The sequence below is a fragment of the Ostrinia nubilalis genome, chromosome 17 (genome assembly GCF_963855985.1).
Source record: "Ostrinia nubilalis chromosome 17, ilOstNubi1.1, whole genome shotgun sequence".
In the NCBI taxonomy this organism is placed as follows: domain Eukaryota; kingdom Metazoa; phylum Arthropoda; class Insecta; order Lepidoptera; family Crambidae; genus Ostrinia; species Ostrinia nubilalis.
Window position 1 is genome coordinate 7619506 of NC_087104.1, and position 22497 is coordinate 7642002.

The 22497-nt window shown below is 40.6% G+C and overlaps 6 protein-coding genes across 6 annotated transcripts in view; 2 read left to right on the top strand and 4 right to left on the bottom strand.

Moving 5' to 3' along the window:
- The window catches only part of LOC135080233 (follistatin-A-like), a 40462-nt gene extending 38477 nt beyond the window's left edge, over nucleotides 1–1985 (top strand). Inside the window, exon 7 of the mRNA XM_063974915.1 lies at nucleotides 160–1985. Coding sequence (XP_063830985.1) covers nucleotides 160–236 — 77 coding nt within the window. The 3' untranslated portion in view covers nucleotides 237–1985. The remainder of the gene's footprint in view (nucleotides 1–159) is intronic.
- Nucleotides 1986–2080: 95 nt separating this feature from the next.
- Nucleotides 2081–7261, bottom strand: LOC135079969 (mitotic spindle assembly checkpoint protein MAD1-like). The gene is made up of 8 exons (XM_063974616.1): nucleotides 7179–7261; nucleotides 6417–6559; nucleotides 5798–5961; nucleotides 4839–4978; nucleotides 4628–4705; nucleotides 4238–4347; nucleotides 3953–4051; nucleotides 2081–2878 (listed from the first exon to the last, which is right to left on the bottom strand). Coding segments are annotated over exons 3-8 (642 nt in total). The 5' UTR covers nucleotides 5799–5961; nucleotides 6417–6559; nucleotides 7179–7261; the 3' UTR covers nucleotides 2081–2664.
- A 2090-nt stretch (nucleotides 7262–9351) lies between these two features.
- Nucleotides 9352–11014, bottom strand: LOC135080234 (G-box-binding factor-like). Its single transcript, XM_063974916.1, has 11 exons — nucleotides 10979–11014; nucleotides 10831–10896; nucleotides 10683–10748; nucleotides 10535–10600; nucleotides 10387–10452; nucleotides 10239–10304; nucleotides 10091–10156; nucleotides 9943–10008; nucleotides 9795–9860; nucleotides 9647–9712; nucleotides 9352–9564 (listed from the first exon to the last, which is right to left on the bottom strand). The coding sequence occupies exons 1-11, from the start codon at nucleotides 11012–11014 to the stop codon at nucleotides 9352–9354; spliced, it is 843 nt and encodes a 280-aa protein (XP_063830986.1).
- A 261-nt stretch (nucleotides 11015–11275) lies between these two features.
- Nucleotides 11276–15937, bottom strand: LOC135080235 (GRB10-interacting GYF protein 2-like). Its single transcript, XM_063974917.1, has 6 exons — nucleotides 15655–15937; nucleotides 15411–15580; nucleotides 15079–15267; nucleotides 12460–12618; nucleotides 11926–12120; nucleotides 11276–11605 (listed from the first exon to the last, which is right to left on the bottom strand). Exons 1-6 carry the CDS (start codon nucleotides 15794–15796, stop codon nucleotides 11276–11278), a joined length of 1185 nt encoding a protein of 394 aa, XP_063830987.1. The 5' UTR covers nucleotides 15797–15937.
- A 199-nt stretch (nucleotides 15938–16136) lies between these two features.
- On the top strand, nucleotides 16137–18815 carry LOC135079971 (uncharacterized). The gene is made up of 6 exons (XM_063974619.1): nucleotides 16137–16321; nucleotides 16520–16756; nucleotides 17012–17205; nucleotides 17798–18012; nucleotides 18104–18338; nucleotides 18591–18815. The coding sequence occupies exons 1-6, from the start codon at nucleotides 16268–16270 to the stop codon at nucleotides 18793–18795; spliced, it is 1140 nt and encodes a 379-aa protein (XP_063830689.1). The 5' UTR covers nucleotides 16137–16267; the 3' UTR covers nucleotides 18796–18815.
- Nucleotides 18816–19010: 195 nt separating this feature from the next.
- Nucleotides 19011–21575, bottom strand: LOC135079970 (U3 small nucleolar RNA-associated protein 14 homolog A). Its single transcript, XM_063974618.1, has 3 exons — nucleotides 20835–21575; nucleotides 20559–20751; nucleotides 19011–20464 (listed from the first exon to the last, which is right to left on the bottom strand). The coding sequence occupies exons 1-3, from the start codon at nucleotides 21476–21478 to the stop codon at nucleotides 19025–19027; spliced, it is 2277 nt and encodes a 758-aa protein (XP_063830688.1). The 5' UTR covers nucleotides 21479–21575; the 3' UTR covers nucleotides 19011–19024.
- Nucleotides 21576–22497: the final 922 nt, after the last annotated feature.

The following is a 22497-nucleotide window of genomic DNA, read 5'->3' on the forward strand; positions in this document are numbered from 1 at the left end:
TGGGTGTTATTAACGTGTATCAGTTTCATATCTGTGTATTGGCATCTATTTTTTTAAATCAAACTATGGACGTGATTGGCTTACTCCAAAACGAACGTCTTAAATTGGTGATTACTACGTAGCTGCGTAGGTAATATTAATTTCCTTTTTTCTTTTCAGGAAGTAAAAATGTAACGGACAATAGAGTGAGCCGCGAGCGCAGAGACAGCGACGTCGACTCCAGCCGCGCGCTATAGTCGGCTTCATCCGACTTGCACATCTTCCCTAGACATTACAAATAATCCACAACATTTTCAAAACTCCATTTGTCATAGAAAATATTGGTAAAACCCTCTACAATCATAATCACATAAGTCCTACGAATTTCTCTGTCCTCTTGGCAATATTCGTGTTAAACCTTTGAGCAAAAAGATTTTTTCATCTTAATGTATTAGGTATTAGATAAAATAATTCGAGCAGATTGTAGCGAGGAAACACCATTTTAAAATGCAATAGGTAGGTAATTTAATATCTTGAAACTCGGGGTAGCGCCCGACCTTTTAGTATTTTATAATCAATTGTTAAAATTAGCGAGCTCAATTAGAGGAATCATTTTTGATTCGTCACGATTCATATAATCCGAACGATCACTTGTATGTACCAAATCACCTTGTCAAAGTCATCTTCATGGCAAGTTTATGAACTTTGAAATTACTGTAGTTAGCGTAGAATTAGAAAAATCTATTGAAACTGATGCACATTTTTCAAACTTTGTAGATAAATAATAATTCTTATTAATAATTAACACTTACATTATTAAATTTGAGCACCAAATCGTACTTAATATTTAGTCAAAATATTACATAGGGAGTGTAGTTAGCACAATGTTTGGATTGTAGTATATTTTGATGAAATTCTAACTTTTCTCTTGTTGAATGTATGTTTGAAGCTTATTTTATGGATGAAATTTAATAACTTTTTCATCGGACTGACATAATTGTTCTTAATTTTAAAATAACTCTAGTGTTTTAAGACTTAATCTTACTTTACGAAATGTGGTTAACGCTTATTGCAATATTTATTATATTAAGTTATGGATATGATGTTAGTGCAATAATTTTATTGAGAACTGTATGAAATTTATGTTACGTGTTTTGTTTTGTTTTTTTCATGAGTCGATTCAGATATCGTAAAATCTATTCGGACAAGTCTAGTGTTATAGATACGTTTTCAGTATTACGTGTGTATGTTAGATTTGTAGTAGATATTTTAATCTTCAAAATTTAACACTGGAATTTCGAATGGTTATTGAGACTGTTGTTAAAAGTAATTTATTGTTACTTTACTCATTTCAAAACATTTCTGAGTCTGAGTATGTTCGAATTGTTTCAATTAAGATAATCATCAAATGAATATGCATTGAATCTTGTCACTAGTAGTGAAATAACTTTCTTGGCGTCCTCTTAGCTTTAAAATTTTATTTTTGTACACATTTTAAAAACATTTCTGCTGGTCTGCTACCAGTGTAAAAAATACATTCTAAATAATAGTGATTTATTTGCTATTAAGTTTGCATTATCAAAATTGTTTGTGGTGACTTGAGGTAAATTATTTAAATGATTATTTGCCCTAATTATTTTAGGAGTAATTTTTGATGATAGTCACCTAAATTCCAAAGAGATCCCAAATTAAAAATTCGTCACACAACTAAAAATTATGAAATTTGTTCCTCGTTAATATACGTAAATAGTATGATGATTAATGTTATTCTATGTTATTCGTCATTGAGTTGTCAATTAAGTAAAGTAAGTTATGCTTTTTCTTGTATTATGGACAGACTAATTGTAATGTATAAGTTGATTCTCGTCAATTACTTCCTAGTTCTAATCAAGTTGTTAATTGTATCTGACTATAATAATACTAAATTGTTGTAGTTAAACTCATTGCAAACATTAGATGATGTATAATATATTGTCCCTGTTTCTTCATAAATATTTTACACAGAATTTTGTATTTTATTTTTTATAAATCCACCTCTTAACCTTTTAAAACCAATCTAGTATCATTGGTATCTTTTACAAAAATGAAATAAAGTGAAAAATATTTTTAACACTATTTATTTGATAGTAAATATCTTTCGTAAACCACATAACCATCATAGACTTACGTTTGTAAATCAGTTACATGTGATATTTAGTCATTATGATACAATTGTTCAATTACTGACACATTCGAAATTAATTGATACACATACACTTTGTTTCTTATTTTTTCACTATTTGGAATGCATATTTAAAATATTTTCTCTTCAAATGTCTGTATTAATTAAATCTATGGATTTATTACACCGATTTTACTATTTTCTCATTATAACAAAATGTCAAAGATTAGCTAAAATGTCAATTAAATGTAATTTTGAAAATAATGTGAGATTGCACAGTTCTATTATTACAAAAATAAATCGAGGAACTACAAATTACATTGATCGTACAATTACTCTTAACGTTAAAATTGAAGTTCAAAAGTAGAAAACATGCAGAAGTTTCAGTTCAAAATACTCTCGTTTAATAGAAATATATTTACCCATCAGCTTTTACAACCCAAATTGTTTTGCCACAATAAATATCCTCGATTCATCGTTCACTGTAACATCACTACACATTTCACTGATTCACTTTGATCCGATTAGCACTCCTGATCTTGCTGCATCGTTGTCCGAGTGAAGAGTTCCATGGTGAGAGCAGAGAGGAACAGTGGGATGGAGCGGTGGTGGTGGAGATGTAGTTCCACCAGCTCACCCAGCGTAGACGAGTAATCGGTGTGCACCATCTCGATGCCATCGTCACAAAGCTTGAAGGTGAGGTACTCGTCTGCTGATTCAGCATACATGTTTGATATTCTGGAAAGTGATACAAAATCTTATAGAGTATATTCCTGCTATGTTGGCAAGTCTTTTTAAATTAGATAGACAAAAAAACGCAAAGTAAATTAGATAGCAGCAAACTGTAAACCAGATGACTAAACCAAGACTCACATGCAACCCGGTCGAATTAACTGCGCACCTGGTGGCCGTGACGTCACAACGACACTGGTACAGGGGAGGTGTAAGGGTAAGTGGGAGGGAGTCGCATTCCAGCAAGGTGCGCAGTTAGCTCTATCGGGTTGTAAGTCTTAGTGCCTTTTCACACGTTCCGGTTGCCGGCTAACCGGCGCCGGCTACCCGGCGTCAAATGAGCTTTCACACGCTCCGGTTGATCGACTAGAGAGCCGACAAGAGTACAGTCTCGTTCATTTCATACTTTCAAAGATGGACCGTGAACAAATAATTGCAATGTGGCTTTTATATCCTAGACTGCATCCCACTTAACATCAGGTGCGATTTTGATCAAATACCTGCCTTGTTATGCATAAAAAAATAAATAAAATAAAATATCGAAGACGAAAATATCTGCGCCGGAAAGAAATATCAAGAAATTATTGGGTTCATGCAATTAATATGAAAAGAGAAGCATTAGGTACATTCTATACATTATTCCCAGATCTACGAGCACATGAAGATAGGTTTTTCAAGTACAACTACTTTTGATGAATTACATAACCGTTTGAAGAACTCTTTGCAATGTCAGGATACAAAAATGAGAAACTGCAACTCTCGCAGACTGTACCTGGACGACTGACCGGCCGGCGCGTGTGAAAGCTAGTTGCGTGTTCCATACACCACTGTCAGTTCGGCCGCCGGCTAACCGGTGCCCGGCGACCGGACGTACAGTGGTGGATCCGGCGCGCACCCGGCGACCGCCTGCCGGATTAATTTACGCCGGAACATGTGAAAGCTCCGTACCATGCCCATACACTTCACCACCGGGTACCCGGCGCCGGATAGCCAGCAACCGGAACGTGTGAAAAGGCACTTATAGCTGGGGTTAGTAATAAGAAAATATCTTTACAACACAAAAAAAAAGTTAATCCTTACCTATAATTTTTATGGCCAGTTCTATCTATCTTATAACCTAGAAGCATATAACAGACGTCTCTATATTCTTGTGCTGACGAAGTGAATTCTTCCTTCATCCTGAAATAAATGGGGATAAGTGGAATAAGAAATAAAGACAAGAACATTTTAACGTTGGTGCCTAATTAAGAGAAAAATAATATAATTACACTAGTGGGCATATCTAGAATATATGAAAACGTAGTTGATTAAACATGAAGCATCTTATGTAGTCGTAATAGGTGCTAGTTTTCAACAAATCCGTACCTTTTGAGCTTGATGTCTCTATTCTCGAGCTGTTGCCGCAGCGCCTGCGTGTCCGCATCGGAGCAGGCGCGCGACCCGCCTTCACGCAACGCCGCTTTTAACTGCTTTATCTGCACAAACAAGTTTATTAGTATTTTGTAGTAAAATATTAAAAAGCGTCAGCGGTTACAGATTTAGATTCCCGCTGGGAGTAATTTTTAGGTTGAGCTTTGGCAGTGTTTTTGTATGCAAAGCGTTTAAGAATAACTTAAATTCAACATTTGGTCCTTCGAGCCGGATACGACGAACCAGAGACATACAGCTAAGTAAGTAATGTTGGAGCATATTATTAGGGTTGTTTGTCGTTATTAGCGTCTACAGCAAAACAGTAATATGTAATGTAATAGTTACCTCTTCTTGTGCGGCTTCCAAGTCCAATTGGAATTGTTTTTGTGCGGCGGCTGCGGGATTGTCAGCCAGGTGAAGCACCTAGAAATAACATTTCAATTACTAATACCATAAACAACACAGCAATTTCCTCGATCAATATTGTACCTTATACTCAACACAGAAAGTTCAAAATCCTTTGAAGGAGAAGTAGTAAGTTAATATGCTATCGTACCTTGGTTCCCTGGCTGCTCCCAAGGCGTTCAACATGCGCTTGCAGCATGTCCCGCTGCGAGCGAAACTTCTGCACGTCGCGACGGAGGGACTCCGCCTCTTCGCGCCACTTGGTCACCTCGTTGCGGAGACTTTCCACCACTGTTATGAAGAATAAATATGTGATTAAAACTTGAAGAGAATGGAGTTATATCGCGGGACATACATTAAATAAATAAAAAACTAAATACATACTTACAACAGATTTCAACAGAATACAACATACAACAGAATTCATTATTTTCAGCGTTATCGAACTTTTATCAGGGATCAAAATCAATAGTCGTTCTTTATTGTGCGAAGTTTGGAATCGGAACAGTAACTTTGAGGAAGGTTTAAAACAACTCCGTGAAATACAGAATCGTAATAATTGTATGCGCACTTGAAGTGATGATACTTCTGTAAAGGTGCCTAGACTTGAGGTAAGTAAACAAAGAATTTATGCAACATGATGCCATAATATGAAGATGAACGAAAATGACGTAAAAAAATACTTTGATAAATATATTGCCACCATAATTTAAATCTTATTCACTTATCATAAGGTTCAAAACTTACTTCTAGTGCGCGCGTGCTGATCGTGAGTGGTCAGCTGGTCGCTGTAGCCCTACAGAGCCTCCTAGATAAGGTTCAAAATGCCGTAACTTTCCTGTAAAGCTTTAAACTTACTTTTAGTGTGCGCGTGTTGATCGTGAGTGGCCAGCAGATCCCGGTAGCCTTGTAGAGCCTTCTCCAGCTGTTCCACGCGAGCTGATAGTAAGGCAGCGCTGCCCGCGCCGGTTTCGCCGCATAGAATCACCGATAACTTACCATTAGTGGGCGCATGTTGATCATGAGTGGCCAGCTGGTCGCTGTAGCCCTACAGAGACTCCTAGATAAGGTTCAAAATGCCGTAACTTTCCTGTAATACTTTGAACTTACTTTTAGTGTGCGCGTGTTGATCGTGAGTGGCCAGCAGGTCGCGGTAGCCTTGTAGAGCCTTCTCCAGCTGTTCCACGCGCGCTGATAATAAAGCAGCGCTGCCTGCGCCGGTTTCGCCGCATAGAGTCACCGATAACTCCTTCTCGTAGCAGTCTAGCTGTTGTCTGAGATAAAAATAGTAATAAATATTGAGACAAACTAATTTATTTCTTCTACCAATTAAGAAAAGATATATTTGGTACACTCTAAAGTCTGTATTTAAACTGATTTTAAGAAGATTTAGCTGATTGGACATCGATCCAGTCGAAGCCGAATGGGCTATAAGAACTTATGTTATGAACTTCATGTGTTATTCTTTAATAGTCACTGTGATGAGACTCAGCATAATGGGTTATCAACAATTATCCATCTTATCAAGCTGAATTAAAATCATTTTGTATGATAACCAACGATCTAGGATGAACTAGGATCTAGGGTTAAGCCTGTATAACCGACTAATAACTGTATTACACCAGTATGTATTAAGGAATTCCTTATTCTTACATTATTGAATTTACGTTCCGGATTTTGTAATGACACAAGAATTTAACTTTTGTTATTTGAAAACATAGCAACTCACCTATAGCTATCTCGCTCCCTCGTTACAAGCAGCAGGCGCTTCTGCAGCCGGTGTATGAGGCTCTCCTGATTCTTCCGCACCGTAGTCAAGTCATTCAGCTTCGTCGTGGCCTTGTCTCGCTCGTACTTGATTGTAGCTACGTCCTAAAAAATGATTTCGATGGGTAAAGGAGACTGTAAAATCTAAAAAATGTTGTACTAAAATAAACAAGGACTACGTCCCACGTAGGAAGTTATAAGTTACTCGGATCATACTCCTTACTTATCTGTAAGTTTACAGCGACGAAGCACTGCGGAATATTATATCATACACTAGCTTTCCGCCCGCGGCTTCGCCCGCGTGGACTACATTATATAGCCTATAGTGGACCCGCCCTTGCTTCGCTTCGGGTACCATTTTTTTTACCCCCGTAAGAGTTACTTTTCAAAACACCTATGTCCTAAAAGTTAAAACTTACTTACCTATACCATACTGGTGCAGTGAGAATTTTGAAGTTTTATTTAACACGCCTCGCACGCTAGACCTCTAAAATTTATCAGTGTTTCTCTGCTATACATATTATGCATGTATTATAAACATAAATGTTCCTCTTGAATCACTCTATTTGATGAAAAAAACCTCATGAAAATCGATTGCGTAGTTTTAAAGATTTAAGCATACAACACGACAGACAGAAAAAGCGACTTTTTATACTATGTAACGATGTAATTTAACGTATTATGCCTTGAGTTATCCCTAATATCTGTGTCTCGCTCCACCTACCTCGGTGAGCTGAGCCAGCTGCGTCTGCGCCTGCGAGCAGCCGGCGGTGGCGGTGAGCTGGCTGCTGAGCGCCGCGTCCAGAGCCGCCGCCAGCGATGATAGACTACACTCCCTCTAGTGACTCTCCTCACATCTGTCTCACTCCACCTACCTCGGTGAGCTGAGCCAGCTGCGCCTGCGCCTGCGAGCAGCCGGCGGTGGCGGTGAGCTGGCTGCTGAGCGCCGCGTCCAGCGCCGCCGCCAGCGATGATAGACTACACTCCCTCTAGTGACTCTCCTCACATCTGTCTCACTCCACCTACCTCGGTGAGCTGAGCCAGCTGCGCCTGCGCCTGCGAGCAGCCGGCGGTGGCGGTGAGCTGGCTGCTGAGCGCCGCGTCCAGCGCCGCCGCCAGCGATGATAGACTACACTCCCTCTAGTGACTCTCCTCACATCTGTCTCACTCCACCTACCTCGGTGAGCTGAGCCAGCTGCGTCTGCGCCTGCGAGCAGCCGGCGGTGGCGGTGAGCTGGCTGCTGAGCGCCGCGTCCAGCGCCGCCGCCAGCGATGACAGACTACACTCCCTCTAGTGACTCTCCTCACATCTGTCTCACTCCACCTACCTCGGTGAGCTGAGCCAGCTGCGTCTGCGCCTGCGAGCAGCCGGCGGTGGCGGTGAGCTGGCTACTGAGCGCCGCGTCCAGCGCCGCCGCCAGCGATGATAGACTACACTCCCTCTAGTGACTCTCCTCACATCTGTCTCACTCCACCTACCTCGGTGAGCTGAGCCAGCTGCGTCTGCGCCTGCGAGCAGCCGGCGGTGGCGGTGAGCTGGCTACTGAGCGCCGCGTCCAGCGCCGCCGAGAGCCCGCGAGCGCTGTCCACGCCGTGCGCGCGCGCTGATGACTTCCATTCTTCCAGCGCCGACTCCAGAGCGGCGATTTTGACCTGAAACCGATAGTTGGTTAAAATAGCTCATAACAACACCGTAACAGGATGGGTAATCATGTACATGGTAAGCACAAACATTCTCTCCCTGTTTATATATAACACAACTAGCTGTGCCCGCGACTTCGTACGCGTGAAAACCCGTTTTCGCAACATTTTTCATTTTTTCTCTGCACCTATTACTCGTAGCGTGATAGTATATAGCCTATAGCCTTCCTCGATAAATGGGCTACCTAACACTGAAAGAATTTTTCAAATCGGACCGGTAGTTCCTGAGATTAGCGCGTTCAAGTAAACAAACAAAGAAACTCTTCAGCTTTATAATCTATATATATAAAAGAAAGTCGTGTTAGTTACTCCACTTATAACTCAAGAACGGCTGAACCGATTTAGCTGAAAATTGTCAGGGAGGTAGTTTAGAGCCAGGAGAAGGACATAGGATACTTTTTATCCCGTTCGAAATTAAAAAAAAGTCTGCTTATTTATTGCCATTAAGGCGGAACAAAGTTCGCCGGGTCAGCTAGTATTAGTATAGAAGTATAGATAAATTGTATAAAAAGGCGCAGCGTCTGGATGCGGCGCTTCGCAGCGCCGGCGTCGCATCTGCGCGGCGCAACGCTTTTTTCGGACAAGTGACGCAATCTCACTCACCCCGTTGTGTTCAGTCTCTTTAACGCCAGTGCCGCGTTAACACTGCGCAGGCGCTGGCGAATCGAATCGAATCGGGTTTCTTCGACCATTAAGTGGCTGGCGAGACGTCGACATTTGAAAGACACTAGTGGGGGAGAGGCCTAATCCCAACTAATATTATAAATGCGAAAGTAACTCTGTCTGTCTGTCTGTCTGTCTGTTACGCTTTCCCGCTTAAACCTCGCAACCGATTTTGATGAAATTTGGCATAGAGATAGTTTGAGTCCCGGGAAAGAACATAGGATAGTTTTTATCCCGGTTTTTGAAACAGGGACGCGCGCGATAAAGTTTTTCTGTGACAGACAAAATTCCACGCGGGCGAAGCCGCGGGCGGAAAGCTAGTAATACATAATGTCCCGCAGGGAGCCTCAGTCCCTGCAGCCTCGCGCTCGTCGCTCTCAGTACCTTAGCCTCGTGCAGCTGCTGCTGGTGCGGCTGCATGGCGTCCACGCGGCAGCCGAGCTGGTGCACCTGCTCCTCCAGGAGTAGCTTGTTGCAGACGTCGCGCAGGGAGCCTCAGTCCCTGCAGCCTCGCGCTCGTCGCTCTCAGTACCTTAGCCTCGTGCAGCTGCTGCTGGTGCGGCTGCATGGCGTCCACGCGGCAGCCGAGCTGGTGCACCTGCTCCTCCAGGAGTAGCTTGTTGCAGACGTCGCGCAGGGAGCCTCAGTCCCTGCAGCCTCGCGCTCGTCGCTCTCAGTACCTTAGCCTCGTGCAGCTGCTGCTGGTGCGGCTGCATGGCGTCCACGCGGCAGCCGAGCTGGTGCACCTGCTCCTCCAGGAGTAGCTTGTTGCAGACGTCGCGCAGGGAGCCTCAGTCCCTGCAGCCTCGCGCTCGTCGCTCTCAGTACCTTAGCCTCGTGCAGCTGCTGCTGGTGCGGCTGCATGGCGTCCACGCGGCAGCCGAGCTGGTGCACCTGCTCCTCCAGGAGTAGCTTGTTGCAGACGTCGCGCAGGGAGCCTCAGTCCCTGCAGCCTCGCGCTCGTCGCTCTCAGTACCTTAGCCTCGTGCAGCTGCTGCTGGTGCGGCTGCATGGCGTCCACGCGGCAGCCGAGCTGGTGCACCTGCTCCTCCAGGAGTAGCTTGTTGCAGACGTCGCGCAGGGAGCCTCAGTCCCTGCAGCCTCGCGCTCGTCGCTCTCAGTACCTTAGCCTCGTGCAGCTGCTGCTGGTGCGGCTGCATGGCGTCCACGCGGCAGCCGAGCTGGTGCACCTGCTCCTCCAGGAGTAGCTTGTTGCAGACGTCGCGCAGGGAGCCTCAGTCCCTGCAGCCTCGCGCTCGTCGCTCTCAGTACCTTAGCCTCGTGCAGCTGCTGCTGGTGCGGCTGCATGGCGTCCACGCGGCAGCCGAGCTGGTGCACCTGCTCCTCCAGGAGTAGCTTGTTGCAGACGTCGCGCAGGGAGCCTCAGTCCCTGCAGCCTCGCGCTCGTCGCTCTCAGTACCTTAGCCTCGTGCAGCTGCTGCTGGTGCGGCTGCATGGCGTCCACGCGGCAGCCGAGCTGGTGCACCTGCTCCTCCAGGAGTAGCTTGTTGCAGACGTCGCGCAGGGAGCCTCAGTCCCTGCAGCCTCGCGCTCGTCGCTCTCAGTACCTTAGCCTCGTGCAGCTGCTGCTGGTGCGGCTGCATGGCGTCCACGCGGCAGCCGAGCTGGTGCACCTGCTCCTCCAGGAGTAGCTTGTTGCAGACGTCGCGCAGGGAGCCTCAGTCCCTGCAGCCTCGCGCTCGTCGCTCTCAGTACCTTAGCCTCGTGCAGCTGCTGCTGGTGCGGCTGCATGGCGTCCACGCGGCAGCCGAGCTGGTGCACCTGCTCCTCCAGGAGTAGCTTGTTGCAGACGTCGCGCAGGGAGCCTCAGTCCCTGCAGCCTCGCACTCGTCGCTCTCAGTACCTTAGCCTCGTGCAGCTGCTGCTGGTGTGGCTGCATGGCGTCCACGCGGCAGCCGAGCTGGTGCACCTGCTCCTCCAGGAGTAGCTTGTTGCAGACGTCGCGCAGGGAGCCTCAGTCCCTGCAGCCTCGCGCTCGTCGCTCTCAGTACCTTAGCCTCGTGCAGCTGCTGCTGGTGCGGCTGCATGGCGTCCACGCGGCAGCCGAGCTGGTGCACCTGCTCCTCCAGGAGTAGCTTGTTGCAGACGTCGCGCAGGGAGCCTCAGTCCCTGCAGCCTCGCGCTCGTCGCTCTCAGTACCTTAGCCTCGTGCAGCTGCTGCTGGTGCGGCTGCATGGCGTCCACGCGGCAGCCGAGCTGGTGCACCTGCTCCTCCAGGAGTAGCTTGTTGCAGACGTCGCGCAGGGAGCCTCAGTCCCTGCAGCCTCGCGCTCGTCGCTCTCAGTACCTTAGCCTCGTGCAGCTGCTGCTGGTGCGGCTGCATGGCGTCCACGCGGCAGCCGAGCTGGTGCACCTGCTCCTCCAGGAGTAGCTTGTTGCAGACGTCGCGCAGGGAGCCTCAGTCCCTGCAGCCTCGCGCTCGTCGCTCTCAGTACCTTAGCCTCGTGCAGCTGCTGCTGGTGCGGCTGCATGGCGTCCACGCGGCAGCCGAGCTGGTGCACCTGCTCCTCCAGGAGTAGCTTGTTGCAGACGTCGCGCAGGGAGCCTCAGTCCCTGCAGCCTCGCACTCGTCGCTCTCAGTACCTTAGCCTCGTGCAGCTGCTGCTGGTGCGGCTGCATGGCGTCCACGCGGCAGCCGAGCTGGTGCACCTGCTCCTCCAGGAGTAGCTTGTTGCAGACGGCGTCGCGCAGGGAGCGCTCTGTGGCCTTCAGCCGTACGACTTCTTTCTCTAGTTCGGCCATGTTTGTCAGTCTCTTTTGAGCAGTCTGAGAACATGAGAAAGTGATTATTTTTAGTGGATATGAAAATAGATTCTGAGCATAATATGGTGATGAGATCAGACATTTTGCAGTGAAAATTTCTAAAATCCATATGTTTATTACTTGGGCAAACATCCATGAAAGAAAAGATTTATTTGTATAGTAGACTTTGAAAAACGGAAACTACAAGCATAGTCAAACTGAAAATTTCCATCAATAGTAAACTTTGCACAGGATCGTAAAAAGAATCCAACTAAGTAGACTGGCTGCTTCAGATCCTTTCTGGCTTATTTACTAGTTCTATCACTAAAAATTACAAACAATACCTTAGCTTGCTGCTGCCAATCCTTGTATGAATCTCTCTCATACTCCAGCTCTTTCAGTTTGTTGGTGACTTGCTGCAGCTCAAAGGTCTGCTTCTCCAGTTGAGTCTTCAGGCTGACGCACTGCTCGGCACGGCTGGTCTGCCTTGCCACCTCCTTTTTCAGCATTTCCACCTCACATTGAGCTCCTTCTAAAGCCTACAATGGTAATGAAGTTTTTCAAATTAAAATTATGACTAATTGAAAGAATTTTGGAATGGAATTTATCTGTTTCTTTATGTAAATTTAACTAATAACTGGTAATATTTTTGTATAACATGCTTAATAATTAGTCAAATAAAGAAATAACTCTTGTGTGTTTACATTATTGATGAAAGAATGACAACAACAATAAAAGAGATGTAAAATTACAAAAGATTTAAATCAAAAAATTTAGACATAAACAAAATTAGATACTAGTTCAAATTCAACTCAATACTTGATTATTCACTTTAACATTTTCAAAAAGTTACAAACCTGTAAGTAAATAATACAAACCTGCAGTAATTCATCCATATCTTTCTTCATTTCAGATATCTGGTCTTTATTGCTCACATTAGCCTCCAATAGCTTATCCTTTAACTCTCCTATATGCTTATGAAGTTCAGTTTTCTCTTTGTCCCAATTTGCTTTATATTCTTTGTGCTCTTGCATAGCCTAAAATTATTACATCTTTACATACAGTAAAATAAGAAATCATACACAATCAATATGTCTTATAAAGTTGTAAAAGTTGACTTTTATATTATGGATTGTATGATTTGTCACAATACATACATAAAATGCTGTCAAGTATGTTTGTGAACATCATTATCTATCAATATTATCTTACTAACAAACTTCTACTGAACAAATTATTTGTCTCTTTCATATCTGACCTGCTTTGTTATTTGGGTCATTCTAAGTTAAGAGGTACTTTCGATGGCAAGGGCAAAAAAGTACCTTTTTTTTATTCTAATTTCCTAATTAACCTATTTATTACTTAAAACTAAATGTCTTCTACATGCTCACTTAAATTTATTACAGAAATGTACGCAGTTTAGTCACAATAAGTTCTAATACAAGAAAAATGTCTCTACCCTGGGCTGTCCCAAACCCGACTTTATTTGTAAACCAATTATTATGAACGTATTAAAATTAAATAATTACTTCATCATCGTTAATTTTATACAAAACAATAACTTAGGTACACTGTCTTATAAGTAAAATTACATAAATTCCAATTTTTCATAAATAATATCAACGCCGAAATTTGTCCTCCGTATTTCGTGTCTCGTCCCCTGGCTTTTTGTTTTCGTTTAAAAGTTAGTTTTGTTTTACTATTTTGTGGAAGTTATGTCCTTTAGTGCATAGGATGTAACGTGAAGCTATCAGCAAGCGGCGCATAAGCCGACTGCGAAGTCATTTTAACCGCCATTTCAGTCACGCCGCTCGCTGGGTGTAGAAGTGTTGAGTGAATGCAGTCTTTCCTCTGGTAAGTTTTATTCAGCAATTATTTGTTAAAATACTAATGTAAACTTCAATATTTACTATGAATAGTGCATACATTGTTACGTTTGGATGTGAATTGCGTACGAAAAACACTTTTACGGCTATTTTAGATATTGATCGAAAATGTATCTCCCCTGGCGTATTTCCCCTGGCTTTTTTGATGGCAGGGGAGATTCGTAATGACCAGGGGAGATACATTTGTATGCGTTTTCATGAATACTTCTATATTTTTCTCTGAACCTTTACTTGGTATTATGTATATCTTAGCTTTACAATTTAATATGACTTTTTTACAGAAAAAATGGCATCTAGAAAGCTAAAGCCCTTGAGAAAACCTGCCCGAATATGAAAATTTTCACCGTAGATACACCGTAGACATGCTATCGGAAAAAGCAGCAACATTAGGTTCTACTGAAGGTATAAAGACTTTTTCAGGCACAGTAAAGGTTCACAAAGTTACCGGTTGATTTATACCTGACATTATATAAAGTTTGAGATGCTTCTGTGTGTCCAGCCAGAGTTATGTCATCATTTTGAATTGGGTACCTACTTTGGATTATCCACAAACACATGCTAAAGTCACTGTTTCTGTGAAGGAAACTACGCAACATCTTTTCGTCCAAAATACCTCAGTGCCTATAGACGAAAGTCTTCAATCAAGCAACCTCAAGTGACAAAGGGCAGGGCACATAGTACGCGGAACTAACGGCCGATGGGGCAGCAAGGTTCTGGAGTGGAGACCTCGTACCGGAAAGCGCAGTGTAGGACGTCCACCCACAAGGTGGACCGACGACCTCATAAAGGGAGCAGGAAAGGGCTGGATGCAGGCCACCACCAACCGGTCATTGTGGAAATCATTGGGGGAAGCCTATTTTCAGCAGTGGACGTCTTATGGCTGAAATGACGATTATGAATTGATGATGATGTTTCTTTAATCTCCTGGGATCAGGTTTTAAAAAAACTACCCTAACCTAACTTAAAAATGAGAGGGTAGCGTATTTTTTATGATTTAATGAATCTATTGATGTCTTTGAACGCAGGTTTTACATAAAGATTTTTTTTAGTTACCTCTCAATTCAAATGGTTGTTTAAGTACAAGAAAAGTTTGATAATATTTCAGAGAAGTTTTTGTTTCTTTTTATTTCGTTATTGACTATTGATAGTTGTTTTGATGGAAAGTAAAAGTAAGAACCTTTTTATGTTTTGTACCTAGGCTTAAAATACATTTTTGTTAACAAAGTTTGCTAAAAAATGAAAAGTCTGATTATAAATAATTCATAATTAAAATTAAAATAAATAAATAAAGTTAATTCCTAAAAACACACTGTTTTTAGTATGTCTATGTCTCTTCCCTGTCCATAAAGTATCCTCCCGTGTGCACCTTGTCTCTACCCTGGACTGAGTATTTACCCTGGTCGCTTATAAAACGAGAAAAAACCAACAAATTGACTGGCCACTTTGTAAACATTTTCAACTTAAAGGTTTCCATAAAACAGATGTATACTTAAGTAAAAATATTTAAAGAAATGCCGTGCCGTCGCTCCATACAACACATTACCTCTTAACTTAGAATGACCCATTTAACTTGTTCAAAGTTACCTTATATTTAGTTAACAACATTCTTACCTGAGTTAACTCATCTTTCAACTCCTGTTCCCTTCTCCGCACAACTTGTAAGCGCTCCTCCATATCCGATATAGCCCTCTCATCTCTCTTATGCTGGTCCATGAGGGAAGCCTTCTCCTCTTCGAATAGAATCTGCATCTCTTTGCGAATTGTATGCTGGTGGTTCACACGGGCTTCCAATTTTGTGATCTGAGAACAATAAGTTTGTAAACAAACCTGAACATTTAGTTCTGTTACTAATGTAAATTTAAAATCTAAAATTAGTTTTAGTCATAGTTTCAACAGGCTAAGACATAGTTTGTATTTGTCAATGATTAGGACTAAAGAAATACCTGAGCCTTTGCAGCAATAAGGTCTATCTTCATCCTTTTAGCCTCCCAAGGAGATGGCGGCGCAGAAGCAACATTAGAAGAAGAATCAGTCCGCATTCGTTTGTCAGGAGTAGACATTTCAGGACCAATACTCGATTTCCTTTTTCCCATTGATAATAGGTTAGAAAGTCCTACAAACATACAAATAATTTTAGCCTTCTATCAACAATAGAGCATTATTGCTACAAATCAAAGCTGTAATTACCTTCTTTAATAGATTGGTTACTATCAGAAAAATTTAATTTAGAAGACGCCGACAGCTTGTCTTTCGGCGGGTCGGTATTTATAACTCTTCTAAACGGCTCCAAAACATCGTTGAATAAAGACATATCACCCTCCTTCGCCATTTTCGCAAATTCTTTAACTGAACTGCGATTCTTTAGATATTATTCATAATCAAAGCAAGTCTAAATTCACTTTACAAAAATGCTAAATCGCACAAAAGCACCAAATCAAAAGTGAAAAGCGCCTTTGTAAAACAAGCGTCAACGTCAAATTATTACCACAGATAAAAATAGAATGAATAGTAATGAATGAATGAATGAACGAATGATGACTTTTTTATACTATAATGCAATGGCTATAGATAAGACAATTTATTTCATGTGATATAGTTACTGTGAATTTATTAGGGAACTGTGATTTAATATCATGAAAGGGGAATTTAATCTATGGAATAATTATTCCCTTTCAATGCTACCAACTGTGAAAAATTTAATGTTATTGTTTGATAATGTCATGTGGGTGTGTGAAAAAATAATTTCACCTAAATTAACTATTTAAAGTGTGCACTATATTTAAATTAATATTCTTCTAAAATGGAGACTGACGACCCACCAACTGAATACTTTTCCAGCTATGAGGATTTAGAGGTAAACAACATAACCTCACTTACGCTTCTGAAACTTTCTAGATTTTTTTTTATTAGTATTTTTTAAATTAATTGTATAATATCTGAAACTTTCTCCTTACCCTGTTTTATTCCTGGTTGAATGAACCTGACTTTCAACTTGTTCCTCTCAATATGAAAAGATAAGTTTGCACCTGTTTGATGTTATTTAAAATTACAGATACATAAACTTATGCTTGAAGATGAGCCTAGAACATCGGCGTATAAGAAAGCCATTATGAACAACAAGAGATTCTTTAAAGATAAAGTTGTAATGGATGTTGGTTGTGGAACAGGAATCCTATCAATATTTTGTGCGCAAGCCGGAGCCAAAAAAGTTTATGCAATTGAAGCAAGTAAAACTGCAGAACTTGCTATGGAAATTGTTAAGGAAAATAAATTCGAAGATGTCATTGAGGTAAATGTAACTTAATATTTTTAAAATTATGGATCATTGTATCATAATCAACCTACCAGACTGGTCTTGTAGTTTCTGATGTTACAATCACTTTACTTATCATGTAAAATATATTCTGTCCACTTATCAAACATTCTTGTATTTTACACTGACTACAGAATCTGGTACCATTAAGATTCCCATATTCATAAATTAAATAACTTTCTACAAACCCTAACATATAAAGTGATGTAAAATAATATTTTGATTAACCAGGTAATTCACTGTAAAGTAGAAGACTTAGAATTGCCTGGCAACACCAAAGTGGATGCCATAGTGTCAGAATGGATGGGCTTTTACCTGCTGCACGAAGGCATGCTGGATTCTGTACTCCTGGCCCGTGATAAGTTCTTGAAAGATGGAGGAGAGATGTTCCCTGAAAGTGCCACAATCTATGTTTCCCCTTGTAGGTAAGGGTGGATAAATGCCTATTCTTTTAGTAACATTTTTCATATCACAATCTTTTACATCATACAACGTGCTCTTTTTGATTTCCTGGAACTCTAGGTTATTAATAAGACCACTTCAAAGAATGGAATGGCATTACATTTTTTGTTAAATTCAACAATTTTTTTCGACTAATTTTTTCATACGAAATTATTTAAAAACTTAATTTTTCACTGAAATAATTCATAATTTACATACACTTATTAATAAAAAGTCTGCACAAAAAGACTAGGTGACAATTTTGAAAAAAAAAACTAGATTCATGATACTATAATCTAAATCAACTAGGTATCTTCTAAATCTAGAATCCACAATATCTTCAAAAATATGCTTTTAAAAACACATATTCCTAAGACTCTTTAACTAGTTTTTATTTATAGAATATACCCCTAAAATTTCCGGAAAACAAAAGGAGCATGTTGTATTAGACAAGAAACTAGTTAAATCACTTGAGATTACTGTATTTTCTCTTGGAAATAGCTTTTCTTTAATTAACTCTAAAGACTACTACTGCAGTTGCTAAACTTAATTCAAAATATTTTGGTCAATTTTCAGCGTGCCATCATTATACAGAAAGTGGGATAACTTCCATGGAGTGTCCATGACAACTTTTGCAAAACAATTGCGTACCTGCAAGTATAATAAGCCAGAGATCATGAATGTGCAAGCTGAAGATTTGATGGGCTGCGATGAAGTGGCTCTAGGCTGGATCAATTTGAAAGAAGATACTGTTTCTAATTTAGATTCTTATAGTATTCAACATGTTGTAGGTATGATATCAAGTACCTTCTCAAAATATTATGATTGTGAAGCAGAATGAGGTTGCTCATCTTTCAAATATGTAATTTTTATCTATTACAGGTGCCAACAAAGATGGAAGTTACCAAGGCATGTGTATATGGTTTGAATGTGTTTTCCCTGATTTAGAAAATGATAGTGAAAATTACAATCCAGTGAGATTGGACACGGGACCACTCAGTCCACCAACCCACTGGAAGCAAACAGTTATTATTTTACCTGAAGAACAGGAGGTTGAAACTGGAGACCCAATTGCATTTGAACTTAAAATGACTAGAGATGCTGTAACCACTAGAAGGTATTGGATTAAAACATTAATATTGTTCGTTCGTTTCAGCCAAATGACGTCCACTGCTGGACAAAGCCGACCCTCAAGGATTTCCATAATAACCGGTCCTGCGCTGCTCGCATCCAGGCACTTCCTGTGACCTTCTGATCGTCAGTTCACCTAGTGGGGGGCATGCTCACACTACATCTTCTGGCTAATGAATATTGTATACCTACTTTTAGAACTCTTCAGCATTCTAATTAATTATTAAACTATTTTCAGATACAACCTGCAGCTCTCACTGCTAGACGCAGAAGTTATTGAGCACCCACTGCCTTGCACGTGCGATCTAACAAAGTGCCTACTTATAAAGACTTATATGCTGCAACACCCAGAGTTGCCTAGTAAAACAGCAATGGAAACCAATGGAATTGAAGATGAGGCTATTGATGATGATGATATTGACGATGAGAATGATGATGGTTAAATAAAATGTTGTTTGTTAAACTAGTTTGTTTACTCTTATACCTTTTTATGTTAGTTGAAGCAGCATTTGAAACTGTCACATAGTCTTAACTACTAAATTAATATCTTATATCAGAGACTAGCATTTTATTCAAAGTTCTGAATTTAATTACCAATCCTGTAGCCAGATTAAGATAGGCAGTGTTAGGTTTTGTTTTAAAAAATAATAAAACAATATACATTTTTTATATTTATTTCTTAGCTAAAAGGTTTATGACATTTGCATTTCCAAACCTCTTATTTTTCTTCACTAGTAGTTCATCTTCATCCATTGGGTCAATGACAGTACCAGCCTTGGTGATCACACTTGGTTTGATAAGTTTTTTATGGGCAGTTTCAGGTATAAATGTATTGCCTAATGGAGCTCTGATAGACGCTTCATATTCCTTGATGCTTGTAAATGGGAAAGGTATATTTGTAACTTTATGTGAGGCAAGCTTTGGATCCTTGTATTCTTTGATTATAATATCTCCTTTGTTCTCATCACGCCTTAGCATAACAGGTGGAGCTTTCAGTATGAACCTATTCTTTTTCCTTTTTGGAGCCTTCACACCTTTGCCACCCCAACTGCCCCATCCAGGTAGACTCAAATCAATGTCTTGAGGTTTGTTTTTGTTGATCTCATCCTCTTTTTCTTGTCTAAAGCTGGCTACTACATCATCTTCCTCAAACACTTCTTCAATATTAACCTTTGGCACAACTTGTTCATCATCATCCAACTCATCATCATTTGCAGCTCCAGGGATAGCAGTGTTCAAGTATTTGGGCTTTACCTCTATGAATTTACTTGGATCTATATTACTGACATCAGCATTTCGCTGTCCACTTTGTTCAGCTGTCTTCAGGATTTCAGCAGGTGATTTTTCATTGGTTTCTGAATCAACATTTTTGCCTGTTTCAATCAATTCTTCATCAATCACTGCCTTTACCTTTTTATTTTTTAATTTCAAATATTCAAGATTATCATGTTCTTCATCATCAACTTTCCTCTTTTTGTCTTTTGAAGCTTTTCCTCTTTTGTCCAATTTTTCAATGTTTTTTCTGAGAGCATTCAACTTCTTTGTAATTTTACTATCAATTTTGCTCTCATAACTCTCAAAAGCAGTGGAAACTTTTTCACCAACAGCTGGTTCTTCCTCTTCATTGATAGGTTCAACAACCCAATTTGAAGTAGCTGTGACTTTCTGCACTTTCTGTGTTTTCATTGATTTCTTCTTTCTTGACTTATTCTGTTCAGCTATAGTTCTTTTGATAGCTGCAGTGTCTATTACATATTCTTCGACTGGTGTCTCTTCTTGAGGTATGCTATTAACACTTTCTTTTAAAGTCTTCATATCCTCATTATCTTTCTCATTATTTTCTACTGGCTCATCATCAGAGTCACTATCAGAATCCTCCTTCCTTTTAAACATTTTGTTTTTTAAATATTTTTTGTACCCGAAATCAAATTCAGCTGCAACATTAGATTTCCCAGGTCTGCTCATCATCCAAGGATTCATGGGGTCTTGAGACAATGTTAAGTCTGGGATCATTTCATTACTTTCTTGCTCATCATCTGTGCTTTCTGTATCTTGAGTTTTGTGGGTAAGACTTCTGCTAACTGCCAATTGCTCTGCTAGTTGCTGCCTCACCTGTAAATAGAATGACAAAATATTGAGTACCCAATTAATTTTAGTGAAGCCAAAATTAAACAAGTTCAAAGTAAGTCAAAAGCAATATACATACCTCTTTATCATATTTGGCTTGAATCAATTTATTTTTAGCCCATTTCCCAGTGTTTTTGTGCCTCAAAGTATGACGCTCCAGAGCTCTGGCTTTTTCCAGTGTTTCAAGTTTTTCTAATGCTTCCTCAGGGTTTTTCTTTTGTAACTCTTCAAATTCTTTCAGTTGCTGTTTAAGCCTTTCTTTTTTGAGGATTCTGGAATAATATAGTTTAAGATTAGTTCATGATAAAGTTTGAATTTAAATTAATATTACAGCAATGATAAACATAACACTCACCGATGATACTTCTTGCTCTTGATTTTGCTTTGTCTTTTAGCTTTAGCAGCTTTGTACGATTCCTGAGCCCGCAGCCTGGCCAAGTGCTGACGATGTTCAACCATTTCCTCATACGACATGGGATATGTTTGCTCCTCATCCTCCTCTTCCTCTACCATCGCAGGAGGGTCCACTTCCTCCAACTCTTTCTCTAAAGAAGACTTCAACTCAAACTTGGACAAAAATTCAGCAGCAGGCTGAAGCTTTGTAGACACATTCTTCAAAGGGAAAGACACAAAATCAACAGTTCGGCTTCTAGCAACGACAGCGTCCCAGCGCCCTACCTTTTTCTTCGCCTCTTCATACCCTGTGGCCCTTTTAATTCTTTCAGCCTGAGGTTTCTCTAACGGCTTAGGCAAAACACGTTGGCTCTTTTTCAACTTCTTACTAATCTTTACATGGTGAGCGGTGTCCTCCAATACCTTCACCACATTGTTAATATCGAGTTTATTGGACCTTTTTATCAGGTTGAACTCGGAATTTTGGTTGGTAGGCTCATTTCTAGTAGGCTCTTTAATGTGCTGGGTTTTATCTAATTTAGACACTGCATTCACTAACTGATCATGCTCTGATGCGATGAAATCGTTGTCGTCAACGTCTTCCATGATTAAAACAAATAATTCTTCTGATTTTTAAATAAAAACACCACTCTTTTCGACGAACAAGTCAACAACACATGACATAACCTCAAAACAATTTTGACATTGACAGATCGGCTGACTCCATGAAGCTAAAGATAAAAATGGAGGGCAAAGTTGGAACAAAAACTTGAGTCAAATACCTACTTATATCTATCTCGCTCTCTGAGGCCCTACCTCTCTTTTTAGTGTGAACTGTAGTATTTCTATCTTCTTATTTAAATCTCCTTGTAAATTCTTCGAAATAACCAATTCACTAACCAAATCAGAAGTTAAACAAATAAATAATTAATATTTGAAACTAAGATTACCTAGTTAAATAAAAAATCACAAAATTGTCAGCCATTTAGGCTTAATGTGTTGGCGAATCAGGGAATTACAATCCCAATTCCTGGGTAATCGGTACCATGTGGCAACATCGGCCCAATCCGGCCCATCATGGCGGTTGTTTACTATTTTGTTTATTAAGCAGTTAATTTCGTTTGAGATTGTTTACAGGAAATAATCATTGTTTTATCACAAGAATTGGTGCAAAATTTTGTAGTGCGTGGTTGCGGTAGTACGTGGTGTCTTGGAAGTGACATAAGATTCCACGCGTAAGTGTTTATTTCGTGATTTCCGACATTGGATCATTGTAAACATTTTTCACATTTTTTACAGTAATTTCTTCCTAAAACGTTTTACCAGTAATTACACTTATCATTTTTAATGATACCTATGTCAAGAAATAAAGATTTTACATTGAGTTTCATTGAATTTGAGCAATTTTATATTTTTTGTTTATTTAGAAAGAGCGAGTCTGCCCACAGAGAGCGAGATAGTGATACATAGTTTGTGCTTCAAGTAGGTATTCGGAGTGTGGCCTCCATTTTTATCTGTAGCTTCATGGCTGACTCGGACATCGTATTTTTTTTTATGAAGACAAGATATCGGATACGGGGACCACAAAAATTGAGCAATGACCATGACCATAACAGCAACCTAAT